General features: G+C 45.3%; 1 protein-coding gene across 1 annotated transcript in view; it reads left to right on the forward strand.

Annotated features, from left to right (window-relative positions):
• The window catches only part of RAD54L2 (RAD54 like 2), a 68,634-nt gene that overhangs the window by 34,326 nt on the left and 11,723 nt on the right, over nt 1-22,585 (forward strand). The window contains 9 exon segments of the mRNA XM_009639370.2: nt 15,042-15,240; nt 16,600-16,682; nt 16,685-16,729; nt 18,368-18,499; nt 19,270-19,502; nt 20,220-20,402; nt 20,648-20,713; nt 20,716-20,792; nt 22,076-22,272. Coding sequence (XP_009637665.2) covers nt 15,042-15,240; nt 16,600-16,682; nt 16,685-16,729; nt 18,368-18,499; nt 19,270-19,502; nt 20,220-20,402; nt 20,648-20,713; nt 20,716-20,792; nt 22,076-22,272 — 1,215 coding nt within the window.

A 22,585-nucleotide genomic window follows, 5' to 3' on the forward strand; every position in this document is an offset into this window, starting at 1 on the left:
CGTTATGATTTAGATGAGTGTGGGAAAGAAAATAAACCAAGATTTATATGAATACAAATAAAATGAGAAAAAAAAGTTTGATCAAATGTGACGTCTTATGGTTCAGTCCAAAACTCACTGAAATTAATGGAAATTCTGTGGTTTGGTTTAGGTCTTACTAAAAAGAGTTTTTATTTGGAGTACAGTGTTTGTTTAAAAAGAAAATTATTCTCAAAGCCTAGCAATACTCAGCTGCCAAGAGTGTTGTGGAGTTTGATTCTGTCTGAACTGTTTTAGGTTGATAAACACCACCCATACCACAACCAGGTAAAACCCCATACTCTTGTGTGTTTTCCACGTTGCTAAAACAACATGGAAAATGGGACAGGGAAAGTAGCCTTAATGTTATTTGTATTTGCTACTAGCAGATGATAATCAAGAGTGAAATTTGGCTGTCAAGCCTAGTTTGTGTTAAATATCTTACAAATGATTCAGATTTGTAGGCAGGTTCTTGACCTGTTGATGATCAGCGAGGTATGCAGAAGCAGCTGGTGAATGTGGAGCAGCACGCCTGTGAGAAAGCTGTGGGATGGGGAATGGGCTGCACAGCCAGGGCAGAGAAGTCAAGGATGGGCGAGGAAGGTCTATTCTATTTTGCAGGGCAGCAATGAGGGTGAACAGCACACAGGGCAGTCATCTGAGAGAAGGGAAGCTTGCAGGGACCAAGACTGTGGTGGCACATTATGGATTCAGTGCTTCTCACCCATACTGCACTTGGTGGGCTTGGATCAGGTCAATGTTGAGCAGTTCTGGAGTGGCTTGGCCTGCAGAGCTCAGCAAGAGGAGCAGTGGATTGAGAGAACCAGGTTCAAGGTGGAAAACAGGCATGGGGATGGGGAAGGAGCTACTCCAGCTTGAAGGGATGAGGAAGGAGAGTCATTGTGATATGTTTCTAGTGTCCTTTTACGATCAAGCTTCTTGTGTATGTAGGCAGCTTTAGGCGTGAGTTTTAACGCTTATGAATTTGCAGTGCTGCTGAAAAGACTCATCAGTTGAATAAAAAACATGTTCTGAAGGGCCTTTTTCTTGGTATTCTATGAAAATACAAATTTTATAGTGATTTTCTTTTTTTTAACAGGGTAATCTCCTATGTTGTTTGCAAGGGAACCTCTCAAGTGACAACAGTTTCTTGAAAAGCCTCTTCTGATGTATAGCACAGTTGTACAATTGCAAAGAGCATGTGGTTTGAACATGAGGTAGGTGAGGTATGACAGCTAGGTAAGATTTCAGACCTTGTAGGGGAGGGAGAACATTCTTCCTTACTGGCAAGGCTGGCCTCACAGAAAAGCTATTCAGTAAATGGGCTTATCTGTAACAAGATTACCTTCCATGAGGAGATCATTTTATAAACTGACTGTTTCTGGCAGATCTAATTCTTGGCTGTGTGAATGCGTATTTATCATGGCTAACAGTGATGGCCTCACCAGTAGGCTGTTGTGAATAGAAAAGCTAGAAAAATTCCTTTCCATTTTGCACACTACGGTGAAGCAGTAAATTCCCTTTTTATTGCTGTGTGTAGAAGGACAGGTCGCCTGTTCCCCCCAATGTATTGAACTTCCATTTTCCTCGTGCTTGATTGCTGTAATAAGCATGCCTTGGAAAGTACCCACTTGTATTTACACAAATACTTGTCTTTAAATTTTGCTTCCCAGTTTCATAAATCTGTTAGGTCAGATGCTGAGGTCCTGTTTGTTTATTTATTCCAACTCTACAAAGTCCTTATAAGGCCTGCTGCAAGATTCTTGGCTATGCACTTTTCTTAAATATATTTATCCCTCTTTTTCCCCTTGATAAACACTGTATGCTCTTGTGTATTCAAATAGCCAGCAGGCTATTTGAATCTGTGACGTAGGTGAAAGGCCGTCTTGTTACCAAGCCTCTTAAATTTTACCAAAGAAAAGATTAACTGTATTAAAATTATATGGCTCTAATTATGAAAATAGCACCTTGGGTTTGTTTCAAAGTAATGAGATATTTTGATGGTAGCAAGCATTCACTGCGCTCTGTCACACTCTTGAATGAAAGGTCTAATAAAAATGTCTGGAGTCACACAAAGGGTAACCAGGCTCTGCCCTGGCTGTGTTTGCAGACCTCTGGACCAACCTTTACTGTTATGAGGGCAGCACGTTGTCCTGCAGATCTGTGCCAGAGCTGTTCAGATGCAGCCTGCTTCAGGCTTCTTGTGCTTGTCCTGGTTTTCCTGACTCTTGCTTGCCAGTTGTTTCAAGCAAAGAGCTGACTTCATTATGTGGACAAATGCTTGCTAGGAGTGAGCTGATTGCATTACGGGTCTATCAGCCCAGGTTTGCTGTTTGTTACTGGCAGCGGGTATGCCTGCAAAGGGAATCAGGCATGGAAGAAGTCTCTGTAGCGCTGAGGAAGGCCAAGCATGATGGTTAGCCTTCAGGGGTTCAACCACAGCTTTAAAGTACTTATTCTCTCCTGTACTTACTTATTCTCTCCTGTACCTGTCCTTCTGGTGCAGATGGATGATGATGGGGAGGAAGGCGTGCTTAGAATAAACTTGTACTCCACTAATTCTGAAAGGTTGTTTCCTAAAAACTGGGAAATCTCATAGTCCATTTGCTGCACTGAGAGCCTTCTGCAGCATAGTGGTGCTGTATGAGCTGCTGATTTGAAGAAGTGAACGGGATGCTTTTTCACCTATTATTCTGCAAACAGGTTGCCAGCTCCCAAGGAATTACTCAGGTTTCAGTCTCAGTTGGTTCCTTGGAAGTTAGCAGGCATCATGCAAATAGTTCATAAAATCATGGATACCAAGATTATTTTCAAAGCCAAAAAGGCTGTATTTCTTTTTGCAACTCGTTCCCTCCCCTCTTTTCCTTTTGTGCTGTGAAACTTGGGAGCACGATTACGGCCCCACGTGTCCCCTGCTCTGAGCGCCCTGTTGTCTGTTGGGATTCCCCTTGTGTGGGGCCCCGCCGGAGCCTGAATGGTTATGTAAGGATTTTTATTTTATTCTCAGTCTTGGTCTCTGCCACTAGTTGAACTGGATCACGGGCCGAGTGAATGGGATCCGGTCCTATTTGAACGGTGCGCAGCTCCGCCACTCAAGACGAGAGAGACCTCCCCTGTACACACCCACTCAGCCTCCCTGCTCTTCTTCTCTCTAACTCTTTTCCCAGGCGTAACTGAGGTTGCTCCAGCTGATTGGGAACACATACCGAAGCCAAACTGTCTGGGCAGCGCAGCTCCAGGCACTGGTCCCCAGTGGAGCAGCAGCTACCTCGGGCAGGGCTGTGTTGTTTGACACTCCAAGCAGGGGAGGAGATAAGTGACAATTTTTATTTAGGCTGAACACAAGGCATATTTAACTAGTTATATAACGGTGACCCTGGTCCGTCTCGGCTGGGTGCAGGGAGGATATATGCGTACTGATTCCTGTCATACCGGCTGGGTGGATTCAAGCACTGGGAGCTATTTACCAAAGTTATTTTCAGAAACCTTAAGTGCAGGTTTCCCTGCCTGTACCCTGGACTGTTTTATGAGGAGGCATTTCCCGCTTGCGAACTGAACAGCCAGTGAGAGTGGATTTAGTGCTTGCTGGGCTGCGGGCAGAGATAACGAGTTGTCGGGAGTGACTGGAAATTTTTGTCCTGAAGACCCTGAGACAAGACTAGCAGAAGGGCTGAGAGCGTGCGACCCTGTTGAACAAGTGTTGGGGCAGAGTCACAGGCTCTGTGCACTGAGCAGCATGTTACTTTTGGATGAGTCTCAGCAGTTTCCAGGTAGGACACAGGTCGGTTTTTTGTGGGGTTTTTTTTGTCTGGTTTGGTTTTTTTTCACCTCGTTTTCTGTTCCCTCTTGCTTTCCTGTTACAGACCATTCATACTCCCTCCCCTGTACAGGAGCACCCTACTCAGTGGCTAGCAAAGTACAGCGGGGCTCAGATTTTAATTTGCTACCTACCTGGCAAGGATGGAAATGATTGAATTTTCAGAGTCTTGCAATGCTTGTTGGCTTGACAGAGGGGATATGAGAAGGAAGCTCTTTCTTTCTTTGTGCTTTTAATTCTGAAGACTTCGGTGATGTGATGTTCTGAGTCTGGCTGTTATTGTTTCTGCTGCTGTCATATGTAATGCTGCGAAAGTAATTTTTAGCAAGAGAGGAGGCAGCTGTTAATATCGGTATGATTTTATATCCAGTGTCCTCTCCCCCACCCTCTTCAACTTTTTGTGTAGACTTTTCCCCAACATCCTACTCGATAAGAGTTTTGAGAGCTTCTTTAGTCAGTGAAATACTTGGTGACTTGCCGACCGGGCAGCAGTCTGGGCACCAGGCAGAGCTTGCTTGCTCCAGATCCCCTTATTAGTGCCTAATAGACCAAGAGCTACTTGGCTCTTGTTCTGCCCCCCATCAAATGGAAGATGCTGGTGAAACCCTAACACAAGTTTTTACAGTTTTGGGATGACTGCTACTTAGTTTGCTTGCTGGTGGGAGGACATTGTCTGTTGGAGAAAAAACTTTGCTGAGATTTGAAGAACTTTCTAAATTTGTAATTTAACTTGTTACTTTGAGGTCAGATACTTGGGGACACCAAGCTTCTTCCACCTTGTTCATATGGCAAATACCTTCAAAGTTCATGCTGTGAACTTAATAGGCTGGTCAGAAATGGTCCCCAGGAGTTCTAGCTCTGGGTTCCTGGTTTATTGTAAGAGTTCAGTGCAATGTGGTCTTTATGAGGAGTTTTTATAGAAATAAGCCATGTAGTATTTGTTGTCCATTAGTGGGAAGGCTGGATTCTAGCAAAAAAAAAAAAATCATCTTTTCTTGCTTTCTTAGTTCTCTGGTTGTGGTGGCAGGACAAAGAAGCTAATGCTGGGAGAGTGTGAAGTGAGAAGAGAAAGGAATTAGGATGCAAAATGAGTTTGGATAAATGAGGAATCTGGGTGATACAAGTGGCTTATGTAATTCAGTCTAGATAATAGGTATGAAAAGGGAAGGCAGGGGAGGGGAAGATGCTTTTGGAAATGAGACTGTAGGTCGTAGATGGAGGGAAAAGGCAAGGTTAGAGGTCTTCCAAAAATTTTGAGTGGAAAGGTATTTTGGGGTCATTTGTACAGAGAGCAAGAGTGCAAATGAACTCTTTGTACTGCGTGGGTCATCGAGTTATAAAGTCTGGGGCAAGGTTTATCACAGTCTGTTCTACCAGTGGGAAAATTATCTGTTTGAGGAAGCATTTGTAACTGATCTAACGTGGTTGTGCTCTGGCTGGTGGATCCAGAGAGGTCTCTGTCCCACTTCTCCATAGCCTTCTTGTCCTCAGAGAGGATGCACACAGTCACAGTGAGTTTGGGGCAGAACTGAGGCATCATGATCTCCCCTGCCTTTGTGCTTCAACCATTGGTCACTACCTCTTTTCCTCTCTGGTTATGTGGCTTTTTCTCAGTCTAGGTGCCTGAACACTTCTTCGGGATGTTTGAAGTAGGAAGCGCTTGTATATGCAGTGCTGTGCTCTCTGTTTGTTATTTTACAAATGTTTTTGGAAAGTTAGAGAGGATTTGAATTATTTTTATGGTAGCACCCACCAGCTAGTAAATCAAGGTTTGTGGCAGTACACTACCTATCCCCTGTTAGAAAAGAGGCTGTTGCCCTGCAAGAAAAATATCTTATTTAGAGGCCTGTCTCTTCCCCATATATGCTTCTTTTTTTACCATAGAGGTAGTTGTAATTTTAGCAGCCTTCTGAAGGAACCAGTGCTTGTCTTTTTTCCAGGCTGTAATGGGCTTAGCTTTTGGGGTGTTACGTATTTTGGATGGGGGTGTCCTTGTGATATTGTGGCTTCGATTTGTGTGAGTCTGATTGCCATGAACAGCTTCGCAGCCCTTTGTCAAACTGCTTTAGCAGCACACAAAGCAGCACCAATATTTTGAAAAGGAAAATTAGAAACAGATTGTTCTTTCAGTGATGGTGTTTCATCCTGGTCTTATTAGCTTTCTCCAGTGCTCTCGGTCACTTTTCTGGCTGCACTTGATGGGAGAAGTGCCAGTGGAATGCGGTGGCACAGAGGCTCAAACTCAACAATTTGCATTTTTCTCCCAAGTGATGCCTCCCTCATTAAACAGAGTCCTTAAAAATTCCTCTGAAATTACTTTAGAGACTGAAGCAGAAACAGAGAATGCAGCTGAAGTTCTGTGCTTTGTTACAGTTCTAAAAAAATCCACAACTATGTTTTGTTTTTCCAAGTAGGAAATTGTATTTAAGGAAAGGAAAGTGAGCCTGTTGGTCTGAGCATAGGGCAGGGAGCCAACAGCTTGGGAGTTACTCAGCACTGATGCCTACCTGATTTCTTTGCCTTAGTTTCCTCCTCTGCAAGATGGACAGGAGTGTGTTTCACAGGTTATTGTGAGGACCGCGTTGTGCTTATGAACTCTTTGACACTGGAGTGCAAATGCCAGGTATTGTAATTTTGAAATCTCTCCTCTCTTACACCATTGCCATCATGAGCAATAACAAAGGAGCACTCAGATGCTGAAGGATGCTTTATGCTGGGATTATTTCCCATGCTGCTCTTTTAAATTAGGAGTGAGTGTCAGATGTCTTCTCCCCCCCTCTTCCCCCCTTCTTCCCCCCTGCCCCCTTAACAGGTCCTGAACCAAGCTACGGTGAGGGCTTGAGACAGGGATTAAAGTTCGGTTTGTGCTCGTTTTTTGTTTGCCATTTTGGTGGCCTTGGAAGCGTGTGGCAGCAATAATCCCTTCTTTATTATTTCTCATTGCTCTGAGGGTATCCTGGTATAAAGCTACTACCACAACTCCCAGCTACCTAGTGTAAACTAATGCTTATGTAATCATTGCATAATGCAGAATGCTTGCTCCCCTACTTGTCCTTTTTTCTTAGTCCCTGAAATTTATCCCTAAGAAGAGTCATGGTAGCAGCCAGCTGGATTCACTGTGCTGGGAACATGTCAAGCCTCCATACACATTTATTTTCTGAAGTTAGGAGGGGAGATTTATCTTTGTTACCTAAATCAATATTTATCCACCTTAATAGAATAGAACAATATTTTTTTTTTCTAAAGTTTTGAACTATTGTGAAAATAAGTAAGGTCTGATGGTTAAATCTGATTACTTGTGGTTTAGATCCCTATGGTAATTTTTGTAATCTGGCTGGCAAAACTATATTCTGGGTTAGTAGTTAACCAGGATAACCAGAACAGCGAGGTTTCTGTTCCCTCCTTCGCGCAGCTTGTTGAAAACTTCCTAGCACTGGAGCCTGAAACACTTCCTGACTCCAGTGCGGGAGTTTTATGTAACTCGGTTGCTCTCGCACACCCTCAGCTAAAGGACAAATGTAACCCATCCCTGCTTCGCTGGCTACCTTAACGGGTATGTTTCCTGGCTTTGTTTCCCATCTTGGCTAATGCCTGCAGTGTCTGCCTGAGGTGTGGGGGGCGGGGCTTGTGGGGGGAGGTGGTTTACATTTTAGTTTTGAGGGCTTTTATTGAGAAAAGTAACTTTGATTATATATCTAAAAGAGGGATGTCAGCAGCATTCCGCACTTCTCCAGTTCTTGCCATCTCAAGGCACTATGAAAATGTTTGATTTGAAATGTCACAACCCACCTTAGAGTGTAATCAGAGCTGGAAATGAACACGAGATTGCCTGGTAACCATCAACCTCTCCTCCGTTGTGCCTTCCAGAGTGAGGACAACCTGAGGGGCACCCCACCTGGGCTGCATTTTGGGGGCTTGTGCGAGGTCCTGGAGGGCTGGGCACAGTTGCCCCACTGCAGGGCTGGCCAGAGCAGCTACCTGCCACGCTCTGGTGGCACAGGGTGCCGGTGGCTGCCAGCCTGTGGCATACGACAGTTATATAAGTGCTCTTTGGTATTTATGTAACCCGGGTCTCGGCGTCCGCAGTGTTGAGACCTGGCCAGAACAAGAGCTCTTGGGTATTTGGGCCTGGTTCTGCTTGCATTAACCCCAGGGTTAGAAGATATATTGTCTGTCACCAAAGTTGGCTGTTTGATGTTCCAGTTTGCCTCTTGGCACTTCTTGGCTGCTTCCTTTCCCTTGAGTTTTTTGGGTGGTACCTTCCTCGCTCCTGTCCTTCAAATTCTGCTGTCTTTTGCTCCTGAAGGATTCTTTCAGGCCAGGAAAGGAGTTCTGTTCTGCAGCATAACCTCATCAGTAACATACACTGAAAGACCTCTGAAGGAAAAAAAGAAGGGAAGTGCTGTCTTATAATTTATCTTTTAAAGTTTTCCATCAATTGGGGCTTACTTCCTGCCCAAGGAGGAATCTGAAGATGGGTTCAGCTTTTGTGTGTTCCTGGTCTGGCTCCCTCCCCATGCTCTGGCCCACAGAGCCTGTGCTAGTGGTGTGGTGTTCAGAGCTCATTTCATGTCTCTCCCCACCGTCCTTTGGTCCAGGGATGGAGGCAGCCTGATGTCTCTCACCAGCAATCTGCAGAATTCATGTACGTTTCTTGAACCCACAGCAACTGATTGCTTTACAGATACCTAGAGAAGTAAAAAAATGCGTTGTTACTCAGACTTCAGACAGCCCTATTTGTTATACCAATATGACAGTCTCTGTGACCAGTTACAGTGACAGGTATGACTGACAGACCTGAGGTGGTTAACTCCTAGATAAATCAGCGATGGGAATGAAGATGTTGGAGGGAATGTACATGCCGTTTGACAGGCGAGGCAAGCTTCCTATGGGAGCAGGCAAGCTTTGGGGCTGGGCTCGGCTAGGAAGATGCCTTTGTGCCTGGCAATACCGTGGCGGTGACTGAGCAGGACACCAACCATCACAGCCGGGGTGAGAGCAGTGGTGGAAATCAGTCATTCCTCCCATCAGTGGGCTGTGTTCCATTGGGAGTAGAGCGGGGCCAGCATGCAGAGAGGGGCTGGGAGCTGCAGGTCCCGCTGCCCGAGGCACGTGACATGGCTGCCCTCTTGGCCAGGGCACAGCACACCAGGCCTAGGAGCTCCCTGCAGCCGTGGCCCCAGCAAGGAGAGGACGTTCACGAGGGGCATCCAGACAAGCACAGGAATACCCCCTGCATGCAAGAAACCACAGGTGTAGACAAAAGGCCGATCCTGCCTCAGCGCTGTCTCTGGTGTTGTCAGGGAGTGGGCAGCTGGAAAGGGCCGAGAGGCGCCCGGGGAGCGCGGCCAGGCGAATGCTGCGGCGCGGGGGGGCAGGTGTGCCGGCTTATATAATGCTTACATAATTAGGGCTTTGTTAAGCAGTTGTGGCTGGGAGGGGCGTCCTGCCGCTGAGGACTGAGCCCCGATTATTTTCTGAGAACAAAGTCTTGTTGCTAATTAGCTGCGGTAGACACAGCCTTGAGTCCCTGCAGGGGGTGCGTCCCCCTTCATCCCCCCTGCGGGATGGCTTTCCCTGTGCTTTGGGAGTAAGGAACCAGGCGTTGATGTGTGTCAAGCCCCGGGAAGGGGCTTTCTGGCTCGCCTGGGTGTTGTGGCAGGTAGGGCCTGGAGGAAGGGAACCCAAGCTGCCACCTTGCTTTCGCCTACACCATCCTTGAGGGTTTTCACAAGGAATTTCCTGCTTCCAGCCTTGGGTTGTTTTAGTAATGCTGCTTCTATGAGAGGGTGCTCTGTGCAGACACCTCTCTGTCCTTCTTGCATAGCATCCATGCAACAGCTGCATCAGTTGCATGCAGAGAAAGAATACTCTGAAAAGATTTAATTTATTTTCTGCTTCAGCTGGATACAGGATGAGCCAGAGCACTCTGGCTGTTGTCAGTCTCTGAGATAATTGCTGTGCCGCTGTTAGAGAACTGCTGTTCTTCAGGTGCCAAGTACAGTTGAACTCTGGCATCACCCACACACCTCTCCAGTGCCCAGTGCACTGGGAAAACATCACGTAACCCTGAAGAACATCTTCCAGCCTGTCAGCACCTTTGCAGTCGGGCTTGCTCTGTAGGGTCACTTCTCTAGCCTTCGGCACAGTTGAGGTTCAGTGTGTCAGTGACTGCGAGTGTTGCAGCTGGAGCTGTGCAATTAGTCTTTCTTGTGCCATCCCTCCCTGCTCCTCCCATTCTTGCTTTGACAGCTCAGTACTGGCTGTAGTAGTACTAGCTAGTACTAGCTAGTCTCTGACAAGCTATTGCCCACAAACTGTGTGGAAGTTCCCAGAATGCCTGCAATAATATGTAACTGCTCCTTGTTCTTTGTGCAGGACAAAAGAGAGCTCCCAAAGCAAGAATTAATTCCTCCCCGCTCTGTATGCAGCTACCTTCCTCACCATGCATGCACATCCCTGTCTTTAGGGTAGGAAATAATGCCCAAAGACTCAGCAAAATAGCGCTATTCAGCACCCTGAGTTTCGGTAGTGAGATGATTTTAGAAATAAACAAGTGTCTGGTTTTCAGTGGTACACCTTCCCCAGAGTCATTGGAGTTAACCTGGCAGAAAAGTTGGCCTCCCAGAAGGAGGATGAACCTCTACCTAGCCACATTAGCTAGCTGGTAACTGAGGAGACGACAAAGTAATCATCTTTCACAGAGTTTTGTCTACAGAGGGGTCTCTTGCACCTTCTTGTCCAACATCCTCAGGTAGGGGACCCTCAGGTCTCAGCCTGAATGGCCATTTCTGTACTACTAGGAGTGTTGGACTGTTGCTAGAGCCGTGGATGTTTACTTGTGTGTGCACAGACACTTCAACTTACTGAGGTTTGCCTTGGAGCACAGAGGTTGGATGCAGCTATAACATTGCTTCTCACACACCTCAGGGTCAGGAGAAGACCATGTTAGTTACAGAAATCTCACACTCCCAAAAACGTACCTGCTGCTTCGTGACACCTCACAGCAACCTGAGCCCCCTTGCAGAGCAGGCTGTATGTGTCAAGAGCAATTCACTGCTGAATTGAAGATGCTAGAGAATATTCTCCAGGCTGTCCCCCATGCTGTTTTATGTGAAGTTTGAGAATATTCTGCAAGGAGGAGGAGACGACCTGTGTTTTATAAGCTTGGGTGCAATAGGAAGTGTCCCACTGTGGTACAGATCTTTGGCTACGTTATGCATCCTGAACCACACCTTTGTGTGGTGTTTAGGGGCAGCTCTGTCAGTTATGCCACAGGGAGCATCTGAAGCATCGTTATACAGAGCAGTCACGACTCTTCCTTACAGAGACTTCCGAACTGCAAGTGTTGGTTGAGAAGCCAAACACCTCCCCCTGCTTGTACATACAGCTGGGGGTGGTGGTTGCTACTGCTTAGTGAGCAAAAAAAACTGGCAACCCCTGGTCTACAGCATGAACCAGAGCCATGCCGTAATTGGGTCTATTGGGTTTTAATATTGCAGGCCTATTTTTAAACCTCTGAAGTGCATGAGGACAGATACTCTTGCCACTCTTGGCATTCAGGGTACCTTGCAGGACAGAGTGCCTGGGTGTCTGCAGATGTCCGTAACAGAGGACCAGTGGGAACTGCCTGGGGACCTATCAGCTGGAGAGCTGTATCCTACCTGAAGGAGCAGCTTGCAGTCTGTGTTGGTGCTGTCACCACTACCCTCAGGAGACCATCTTTGTAGATCTGTAGAGCCTGTTCTGGTGAGCACAGTGCAAAACATGCCACAGAGCTGCTGTGAACCCAGCAGTTGGTGTTCCAGCTGATTCTCAGTGCCCACCGTGTGTAAGCATGGCGTGGGTTTACATCTTCATCTGTGACCATGACTGACTCATGACTGTCTTCTGCTGCGTGGACTTAGGCCTGCTCTTCCCTCAGCTGTGCTTGGGCGTATGTGGTTGATCTCCCTGTGCAAGGCTGTGCTAGTTTGTTACACATGAGCTGGTGGCAATGCTTTTCTCATTGAGGCAACGTGGATAACTGGCCAGGTCTTCCTAGAGTGCGCTAACAGCTTAAGCATGATCGGGCAATTGTCAACATGCAAACATGGCTGGTGAATTTTTGTGTTATGTAAAAAGCTACTTGTATAGCTGCGTCAGAGTAGTGTGTTGAGCTCCTGTTACAAAACTATAATTGCATTTCTGTTGTAGATGTAGGCTTGGCAGAATTGGGGCAGGAATTACTCCATTGATTACCTGATGGGACCTGTTCATCGAGGCTGTTCCCACACTCCTTCCAACCCAAAGACCAAACCTATTCTTGTACAAAATAGGTTTTTGCGTGCGTAGTTAGTGTTCCTGTCCCAGTGTGTGCGTAGTTAGTGTTCCTGTCCCAGTGTGGGTCCCAGTTACGCAGCTTGGAGCTCACCATGCTGGAGCCTAGCCACATGGCTGCAGTGGGGAGTATTGCTTTTCATATGCAGTAAGATTTAGGCTGTGTACACACAGGAGTTTAATCAAAACATCAACAAAACAATTCCTGCTAGTAGCTGCCAGCCTGTGTCACAGGTGTGGTGGGAACTGTTGCATGGTTCAATGGAAGGGACTTGTGATTTTATGATTGTGAAAAGCAGCTTTATTCATTGTAGTGGCAAGGACGGGACCAGCCTTGGGAAGCCGTCTGTCCTCTGAATCCCGCTGTGGCTGAATCAGTGTGGAAGAGATCTATCTAGAGTATCTAGATGGATATGTGTCAGGAATGTGGGCTGAGGCACAGATTGTGTTCCTCACCTGAGAACTTGTGTTGGTAGGACAAACACCAGCCTGAGCAGACACGGCTGTGGTGGATGAGGGCCTGTACTCAGTGCAGGGCCAAATTTGTCATCAAATTTTTAGTCTTCAGGCTCCTGCTCAGATGAGAATTATCTTTTAAAGAAACCTGTCTGATCCAGCTGTGTGTACGTTTCACCAGAGCTTGTATTACACATGTTTAAGAGGAAAGAAAAGTAAAATGCAGAGGTGGAATGAGTATACGTAGGGATTGCGTAACAAATATGAAAATGTACAGAGGAGACATGTCATGGCCTCACCTGTGGGCTGCTGAGCCTTTGGATTTTGTTAGCATCACCTTCTACCTGAAGGCACCCTTTCCCAGCACAGCTCAGGTGGCAGAGTTGCTGCCGAAGGAGGTGATGTGGGTAATTGCTGGGGTGTGGGGAGAGAAGCGCTTCCTGCTCCAAACAGGCATGACTTTGTGCTCTCTGATGCCTTGTCAAGGTCCCCTGGGCCCCGGGTGAGATGGCAACAGTGCAACCACAGCAGTGTTTGTCTCCGGGATAGTCACTGGTTTAATGACTCATCCCAGAGAATGTGATCACGTGTGCAGCCTCCCTGCTTCCCTTTGCCCTATTTCATCCAGTCTTTTGATCTAGTTATATAACCCGGAGTCGAGAGGGGTGAGGGGAAGGAAGTGGTGCTGAAGAATTGCAGGTAATGTGACCAAAATGTGTCTGTAGCTCAGATCGCAGAGCTGTTGTCTGGGAAGCCTGGGAATCTGGGTTTATTCCCAGAACCGTTCTCTGTCTGCAAGTGAATGTAACACGTGACGTCTGAGCTTCTAAGTTTAAGGAGGGATGGTGGGAGGACAGGGCTCCAAGACCTTGGCTGTGGTAGGAGAACTTCTGTGACCATAGCAGCAAACTCCTTTGCCTTTATCTTCACATGCAACATAACTCTTTCCTGCATTCATCATGAGCTCTGTTTCATCACATAAGTTGTGGATACCCATTTTTCTAGTGTGTGTAAGACTTGCTGTGACTGATGTTCACAGAAATGTTTGAGCTGCTCTGCTGGTATTGGCCCACAGTGGGGTGAGCCCTGAAGTCCCAAATGGATTCTGACACAGGCTTTGAGCTAATGCTGGGGCAGGTCTGGTGAGATGTCTGGAGAGGAAGCTTACAACCTTGGTGCTTTTGACCAAGGTGTGAATCTAGTTCTTGTCATCTCAATTTTAAGAAGTGATATTGGTGGTAAGGTTAATTTAATAGGCATGTTAACATGGCAGCTGTAGAGGTGCCTGTACGTGCAATGTGCTGTACTGAAGCATCCTCATGTAAGCTCCCAGCTCTTTGAGAAGGGATGCTTTTTGTCTCCAGATCCCACGGAGTCCCAATGTGATGCTTGTTGGTTCTGTATTACTTCATCTGCCACATTCTTTTGTGCTGATGTCTTCTTTCCTTCTAAGTTCTGTCTAAGTGTCATTTCAGTTCAGTCATTAGCTCAGATACACAGTATAAGCAAGAAAGCTGATTATGAGATGAGGTTCAGGGTATCTCTTTGCCTGACACAAGGGGACAAGATGCTTCAAAGAAGCTATTACAAGGCTTGTCAGAAACAGTTTACTTCAAGGGAAGCTTTTGAACAGAAACATTTCCTTTCTGTGCTCTGCAAGCATTAGCTTGGTCATTGGCAGCCTGTTGAAGAGCAAAATGTCACATAGAACAAGATGTCATTTCACATAGTGCTTTCAGACTGAAATTGGCCATTAATGCAAGTCTGAAAATAAGAGAATGTTGAGAAAAAGGAGTGCATGTGGTTTATAATGTGGAAAGAGTATTGCCACTTACTTTTTGTTTTTCAAAAAGCTTGCCAGAAGTTACCATTTGACACCATCGTGAGTGTGGAGCCTAGTAATAAAACCACTGAACTGCCTGCTAAGCTATGACCCAGTGTTTGAACCAGATAACCTCTTGCATGGTATATTCTATTAGCTTGGAAGATGGTTCCACAGGTATCATATAAATGGAAATTTCTGCCCCACTTGAATGTTGTGAAACAAAGAAAAAGAGGTTTGAGTTCCTTGCTTTACTTGGAGCTCACTGGGCCCCTGTAAGGAAAACAGGTCCTTAGGGGCAGAGGGTCCTCAGTGTGGACCAAAATAATTTTGCCTTATTTTCTTGTCAGGATGCTTTTGGGCTATGTTGAGTGGTGGTAGCCTTGGTTTTCACTGGGAACAGACCCTTCACCGTAAAACTTCTTAGCATCCTTTGAGTGGCACTGTTGGAAAGGACCCCAGTTTTGGCCCTTCAGGGAAACAGGCTTGCAAATGAGTGAGAATAGGGATTGTTGGTTCCCATTCAGCTCAAATCCTGGTGAATGCTCGTGTAAAAGCCAGCTGTCAGCCTGGCACAGTTCTCATGTCCTTGCCTCCTTGTCTTTTCAGACCAACCCCAGGAAGCAGTGTTCAGCGGTGACCATGTTGAACATGCGGAGGATGGAGAATGGCAGCGCTCTACTTCAACTACCTCATCTCAGAGTGAGCGGGCAGAGCGACTCTTGCAGAACCAGCACAAGAGCCTGGCCTCTGAGGACACCAAAAAGAAGAGGGCTCAGAAACCGTCTCACATGCGGAGGAACATAAGGTCAGCAGCAGCAGGACAGAAAGAGCTAGGGTCCTATACAGTCTTTTGGGTAAAAATGGAATCTCTGGACTTAGCTTCTGAGCTACATTTTGCCACTGCTGGCAAACCAGATGGCTTCTCTTTTCCAAAACCTTAGAATTTCACCAGTGGGAGTAGTATAATCTCAGACTGGAGTGCTGCATGTGGGTGCAGACTTGTTTGGTATTTCAGAAGAGTGAGTATTTGGTTATGGAATATATTGCAAAAATTGTGTACTTGCTGCTGGCTTTTAAGACATGTAATTGAAAAACAGCACCACCATTAAGTAAACATCTAGTTTCAGATATCTGCTGATGAGGATCCTATTACAAACAACCTAAAATATAGTCCTTCCCTCTACTAAAAAATTTTTACAAAGCAATAATTGTTTGATTGTGTAAGTCACCGCATATATTCTGGGACAGGTTGTGAGGTGGTAATTGACTATGAAATTTTGTTTGAGGGGTTCTAAAATGCTCAGAGGAGTCATGGAGCAGGAAGTCCCTGTGGCAGCAAATGGCTCTTTTGCCCTGTGTGTAATGTGCTGGTGGTCTTTGGTTCATATTTAAGCTTGTGCAGGTTGATTTTCTTAAAGCCAAGGGAATGAGCATTGAGTAGGCCTTGGAAACTGAGACTTCATTAGGATGGAGGAGATGTTCCTGCAGTGTGGGGTTGGGTGGATTTAAAGGCTAGTTTGAGGGAGCTGGATGTTACCACTGCTTGTATTGCACCTCTTCTCTGGCAAAAGAGCCTTCATTTCCAATGCTGCACATGTGAAACTGAAGCAGGGGAAAAGCAACTTTTGGAAATAATGAAAATTACCTGTAAAAGTAAGATGCTTTGAGAGCATCCATTGAACCAACTGTTAAAGACATTAGAGGTCCTAGTTCCTGAAAATAATTATGTTAGAGAGGAAATGGAGTCATGACTTTTTGTGGGGGAATTGATGCCTTTTCTTCCCATATATCTTCTTTGCATGACTTTGTGCATTTTCTGTTCATAAACTGCATAGCAATAAGTAACATCCTTTCAGATAGAAGAACTAGTCTATGATAACCTAGCTTAAGTATGTACTTACCCACTCACGTTTTTCCTCCTTTCATTATTTTGCATTTGCATCTTTCCTTGGGTAATAGTAGTGTTACCTGTGGAGGCACGGTCTTGAAATAGCTGTAGAATTTGTCTATAGCTTTTGGTGATGATGTTTCTAGTCTGTGTAGCTGACAGACTACCTGGAGCTTGTTGGTGATCTTTTGAGACAACTGTACAGCCATTAAGGTTTTTGGAAGAAATCGTTTGAGTGTAACCAAATCATGTTTCTCTGTTTGCTCCTGTGTTCAGAAAGCTGTTGCGTGAGGACCAACTGGAAGCCGTGACAAAAGCAGCCCAGCAGGAAGAGTTGGAGAGAAGAAAACAGCCAGAGCAGATCCCCCAGCCACTATCCCAACTGTACCCCTCGAGTTTCTTCCTGGTAAGCAGTGGGAGATGCCACCTGAAGCAAGATCTTTAAGGATAGAAGCTGAATGAAGAAGGTGGTAGTGCCATGCTTGTCCATGATAGAACAAGGTGTAATGGTTTTGAACTAAAAGAAGGTAGATTCAGACTAGATATACGGAAGAAATTTTTTGCGATGAGGGTGGTGAAACAGTGGAACAGGTTGACCAGAGAGGTTGTAGATGCCCCATCCCTGGAAACATTCAAGGTGAGGTTGGACGGGGCCCTGAGCAACCTGATCTGGGTGAAGATGTCCCTGATCATTGCAGGGGGGTTGGACCAGCAAACCTTTAGAGGTCCCTTCTAACCCAGATCACTCTATGATTCTATGCTGCACTTGGACTTCCAAGTGTAAACTCTTGAAACAGCAGTTCTAAACCACTTGTCAGTTCAGTGTAGTCAGTTCTACTTCTGAGCTAGCTCTGAATCAAGATGCTGTGGCTGCATGGTGAAAGGTACCAGGTAACTTCATTGTTGAAGATATTTTGACAAGTTAATTTTGTGTAAGCGGAATGCTGGACAGGGGTCATCTTGTCTTTCCGACTGGTATGGAAGCTTAAACCGATGGACTTGACAGAAATGCCATGTCCTTGGTCCAGATCACATTTGTACTGCAAATGGTCTGGTAATGCATGGGTATGGTACTAGGGATAGTGGAACAATAGACTGGGTGTGCATATGTTCGTGATGTTAGACTGGGTGCACATATGTTCATGATGTAACTTTGTCCTTTCTTGCATGTTTCAGCAAGCAGTGAAATAGCAGGCAGTATAAATGGTTAAGCATCACCCTTGTCTTCCGGTGAATATGTCATCTTGCATTGTCTTCTAACCTGCATCATTTCAGTGATCTAGTTTATAGCACAGCCTCTCAGACTGGTGTAAAGGGCAGAGAAGTGCAGTTGGAAGTTGTATCAGGGGTAAGGAGTTCTTGAGTTGACTTTGCCTCTTGAGAAAATGTATATTGTCCCTTAAGTGCAAGTGTTCAAAACATTTTTGCATGGGGGGGAAGGAATAAGAGCTATTTAAACCACTTTTACTGTTGTGGAGTAGGTTGCAGCCCCAGAAGAACATTATCGCTTGCTGAGTCACTGCAGCGGTGCTTATTTGGCCGTTAGCTAACCTCTCTCCCCGCATGGCAGTACTTAAACATACAAGCAAATGGTCTTGATCAGCAGAAGTTGTTTATGATATGTGGGATGTAATTATTACAGTGTCCTGACTAACAAAGGGCAGTTATCATCCCTTCAGCAGTTGCTGCTTTCTCTGCTGGATGAAAAACAGCTTTTACTTCTGAGACACCCTCCCCCCCGCCCCGAGGAAAAAAAAAAAAGGGACTTTAGCATGTTGCATGATCAGTGTGCCCCAGTCAGGGCATGCAACAGTGAGGGTGCCATCAGCAATGGGCTATTGTTTTGGCATATTGAGAGAGGAGGAGACTGTGACCCAGGAAGCTGAGTCATAGCAGTATTGTAGACAGTGAGAGTCTGTTATGGAAAATTCCAGGGCTAAGTTATTGGAGCAAATGTGGAAGGAAGTACTGTCTGGTTTCTGAACAGTTTTGTCTCCTTCCCCGTTATTATGAATTACTTATTGTTTGTAATTTATGTTTGTAGAGGACATCGTTTTCAGAACAGCAGAGGCTACCCAGCTCCCCCCTCAGGTCCTGGCTGAGGAAGTGATCTGCCTAGATAGTACCAGCAGTGGCAGTGAAGATGATGCTAAAGGAAAAAATAGCATTAAAGATGGTAAGTGACCAACTGCTTCACCCTGGTCTTCTCACAATGTGCTGTTTATTTAGCCACATGTCTCTTGTTTTCATCTAGTCAGATGCTCCAGTAGTGAATCACTTCAGATTTTTTAGGCCTATTGGTTTCCAAATATATGGCCAGTTCTGGCCTTTGAGTCCTGAACTGATATTTATAACCTGGCCTATCAGGCACTCTTGTGATCTTGTGTTTATTTCTGCTTTATAAATGCACTTAATTTTGCTCAGGGCTCTGCTGAAGAATGCTTATGTGAGATGTGGCATCATTTGCTGTGTATAAAAGGAGCATCTAAGTATTCAGATCTGCAACTGCAAGTGGGTTTTGTGTCCCTTGTCCCAAATGGATCTAACCCGACTCCTTTATACCACTCTGGTAGAGTACTTCTGCCTGATTTCCTTGGTGGTCCTTAGACGTATCAACAGATAAAATGCATGTCTGGGTTTGGGAATTAAGAGGACACATGCAGGAAAACGTAAAACACTTACAGAAACTGTCTCATGTTCTGTTTCGATGAGCCCAAATTAATGTTCTATGAAATGTTCAGAAACTTCTGCTTCTGTATGCTGGCCTGAGGGGCCTGATGTGTGCCTGTATTGTGCTCGCTTGTTCAGAATAGGTCATTAGGCCAGTGTGGAATTGCAAAAGGTGGTAGCCTTATCTTGCAGATATCATGCATTTTCCATGCATGATAAACCCTGACGTTAAGTTATCCCCTGCCCTTATTTTCTCCTGTTTTCATTACTTTACAGAAGTAATTGAGCTGAGTTCAGGAGAGGATGATGCCCTCCAAATTGTGGACAGCAGTGACTCTGGCAATGAAGGGGAGGAGGATGGCAGCGAAGAGAGCAGTGGCTCTCATGTAAATGATGCCTTAAATCAGTCAGATGCTCTGGGGCAAGTCATTGTCAACATCAATCATCCACCAAATGAGGAGGACATTTTTCTGGCTCCTCAGCTTGCACACGCAGTAAAGCCCCATCAGGTAAGCTTTATTAGCTTTGAAAATGCAATTAATTCAGGCAAGCCTGCCTTGTAATCTCAGCAAAACTTCTTTGGTGAGATCTGTGACCAGTCTGGTTGTGGTGGTGGCTATGCGGGCAGTCAAATGATAAGGACAAATTAAAGGAAGGCCAGGGCTATGTATAACTTTGGCTATTGTTTCATGATAACCAGAGTATTTAGCTCTTACTTCAAGAGCACATACTCATCTTCAATGACAAGATAAAGAGATGAAAATGCACTGCTTGTTTCTGGCAGTACTTGTAACAAAATTCCTTCAGCTCTCAAAGGCAAAATATCTTACAACAATTAGAGTTCATTCTGATGCCCAAGAAGTTTTTTACCCGAGTGTCCTGGTGATGGACAGTGTGGTGATGTCTGGCACAGACAGGAATGTCTTCTTTTGTATATTTAGATGAACATTTTTAAAATTATATTTATAAACAAACTAATCAACCCTAATTCAGATTCTCTGGCTTTGAATGAATTTCGATTTATTGTTCTATTCCCAGAAAGCTTTATGAGAATCTAAAAATACTGATTTTCTGAGTCTTCCCTAGGTTAAAATACTGTAGTGAACTTGAAACATCCCCTTTATATTTTCATTGTTTATGCAATCCGAATGTGCTTGCCACTCTGTAAATACATACCCATCTTCTTGTTTTCTCCCACCATCTAATAATTCTACTTTTCTGTCTAGATTGGTGGGATCCGATTCCTGTATGACAACTTGGTTGAGTCCTTGGAGAGATTTAAAACCAGCAGTGGGTTTGGGTGTATTTTAGCACATAGCATGGGCCTGGGCAAGACCATACAGGTCATCTCTTTCTTGGATGTACTTTTTCGGCACACGGAGGCAAAGACTGTTCTTGCCATTGTACCTGTAAGTAGTAGCTCAAGTGAAGGGCTGGCTGAGGGGCTTCCTTGCACTACTTCTCTCTTTGTGTAGAGGAGATTGATTAGTGTCCCGTCTCACATCAAGCTCTAGCATACCCTTGCTCCTCTTCTCCCTCTTTCATTCCTTTTGTCCCTGAGTTTGTATGCTGTAGTCTGCTCCTTCTGTCTGGGATCAGCAAATAACAAGTGACTCAGTTGGGTTTTTAATCTTTCTATGCCTGACTTTTTCAGGTGAATACGCTCCAAAACTGGCTAGCAGAATTCAACATGTGGCTCCCAGCACCTCAAAAACTTTCCGCGGGAAAAATGCTGATTATAACTCCAAAGAGGTCCAGCCCCGCACCTTCAAAGTCCACATCCTGAATGATGAACACAAGTAGGTACCAGCAAAAGCCCTTTTGAGCTCTTGGACTGTGTCTTATGGAACTGTTACCAGAACTGCTGTTGCAGACTTTTTAGTTTGGGCTAATTCTGTGCCCTCAACTCCCACATCTTTCCCACTCTGCATTTGTTGTGGATGCCATCATGAGAGGAGGATTTTGGTACCTGGGAGAGATTTACTGTCTCTTTCATTTGATATTTATATCTTGTACTTCCTTCTCACACTGCTGATGCACCTTTTTGTTCTTCCATATATGCTGAGATCAGGAACCCAGTTCCAGAGACAGAGCTACTTCTGCAGAGAGGAGCAGAAGTGCTATGGTTTGTTTCTGGTGGTACACTGCTAGTCCTGTCAGAGTCCTGGGACTTGTAAGGCATGTGCCCCCAATACCACATGTCTCTTGCATTTAAAGTGTTGCGGTTTTTCCCTGAGATTTGTCATGCACTTAGGGATTCCTCTACCCAACACCTGTGACTTCCTGTGAAACGTGTTGTCCTTGAGGTATTCTGGGCAAGTTATACAGAGCCTCCTGGTCCAGAAGGGAGAGATCAGTGATTGCAGTTACAGCCTGGTGTGGAGTGTACTCTTGGCTCATGGATCTCTGCTTCTTTCTGGGTCATTTTTCTTGCATGGATCAGGACAGCGTAGTGATCCTAGGGAACTCTCAGTTCATGGGCTATGTTCATACACTTATCTGTTGAGGTCTTCACCTCCTGGGTGGAATGTACTTTGAATCTGCTGATGCTACTCCAGCCATGTATTTACTATTGGATGGGATCTGGTGTGCTCTGGGAGGATTGAGTGAGGACAGTGTCTTGATCTGAACCAATTCTGAGCAGGCTATCATGGAAGGAACAATTGAGGGACACTAGCATTGGAAGAGACAACAAGGGATAAACAACTAGACGATTACAACCATGCGTGTTAGCAGCTCGTTCTGAAAACGTTTTTTGCAGAGGCAGTCTCTTCAACAGCTCTTTAAAAAGGTTGCTTTCAAGTTGGGTACGCTTTTGTGCATGACAAACTTCTACAGCTCAATTCCTGTAAGGATTTGTCATTCCCAACCCTGCTACCTGTGGCACATAAAAGGCTTTTTTCTTTTGCTTTGTACCAGATTGTCTCCTAAAGAAACTTCATTGTATTCCTCTGTCTCGTTTGTTGCGAGAAAGTGCTTTAATTAATTGAACAGGTTTTGTTTCTCAGCAGACTCCAATCCAGTGGTTCAAACTCAAACTGGAGAGAAAGCTTACAGTTTATTTGGTTTGTTTGTTTTGCAGGACAACAGCTGCACGTGCAAAGGTGGTGAATGACTGGGTGATAGAGGGTGGTGTGCTGCTGATGGGATATGAGATGTACCGTCTCCTCTCACTGAAGAAGTCCTTTGCCACTGGCAGGAAGAAGAAAACAAAGAAACAAGCTGGCCCTGTCATTATTGACTTGGATGAGGAAGACCGGCAGCAAGAGCTTCTGAAAGGTGGGAGGCCAGTCCTCAAGAGAGAGAGAGTATGATCCTGTTGTCCAGCACCTATCAATTCCGGCAGCACAGGGAAATAACCTATAACTTGCTTTTAGCATCCCTGACATGATCAAACTTTGCTGGGCAGGATTGTGTCTTTCGAGACAGAAGGTTGCTGAAGCTTTGGTTGAGTCTTTTATTTCTTGCAATAGCTGCAAGTAAGTCTGGAAGTCAGTACACCAAACTTGGGGATTTGTCTGTGTGAGATTTACCAGTCTGATCTGATGCAAGACACTGAACTTGATGCAATGCAGGTCACTAAGCAGAAATC

Source organism: Egretta garzetta, unplaced genomic scaffold, assembly GCF_000687185.1.
Source record: "Egretta garzetta isolate BGI_Z169 unplaced genomic scaffold, ASM68718v1 scaffold215, whole genome shotgun sequence".
Taxonomy (NCBI): domain Eukaryota; kingdom Metazoa; phylum Chordata; class Aves; order Pelecaniformes; family Ardeidae; genus Egretta; species Egretta garzetta.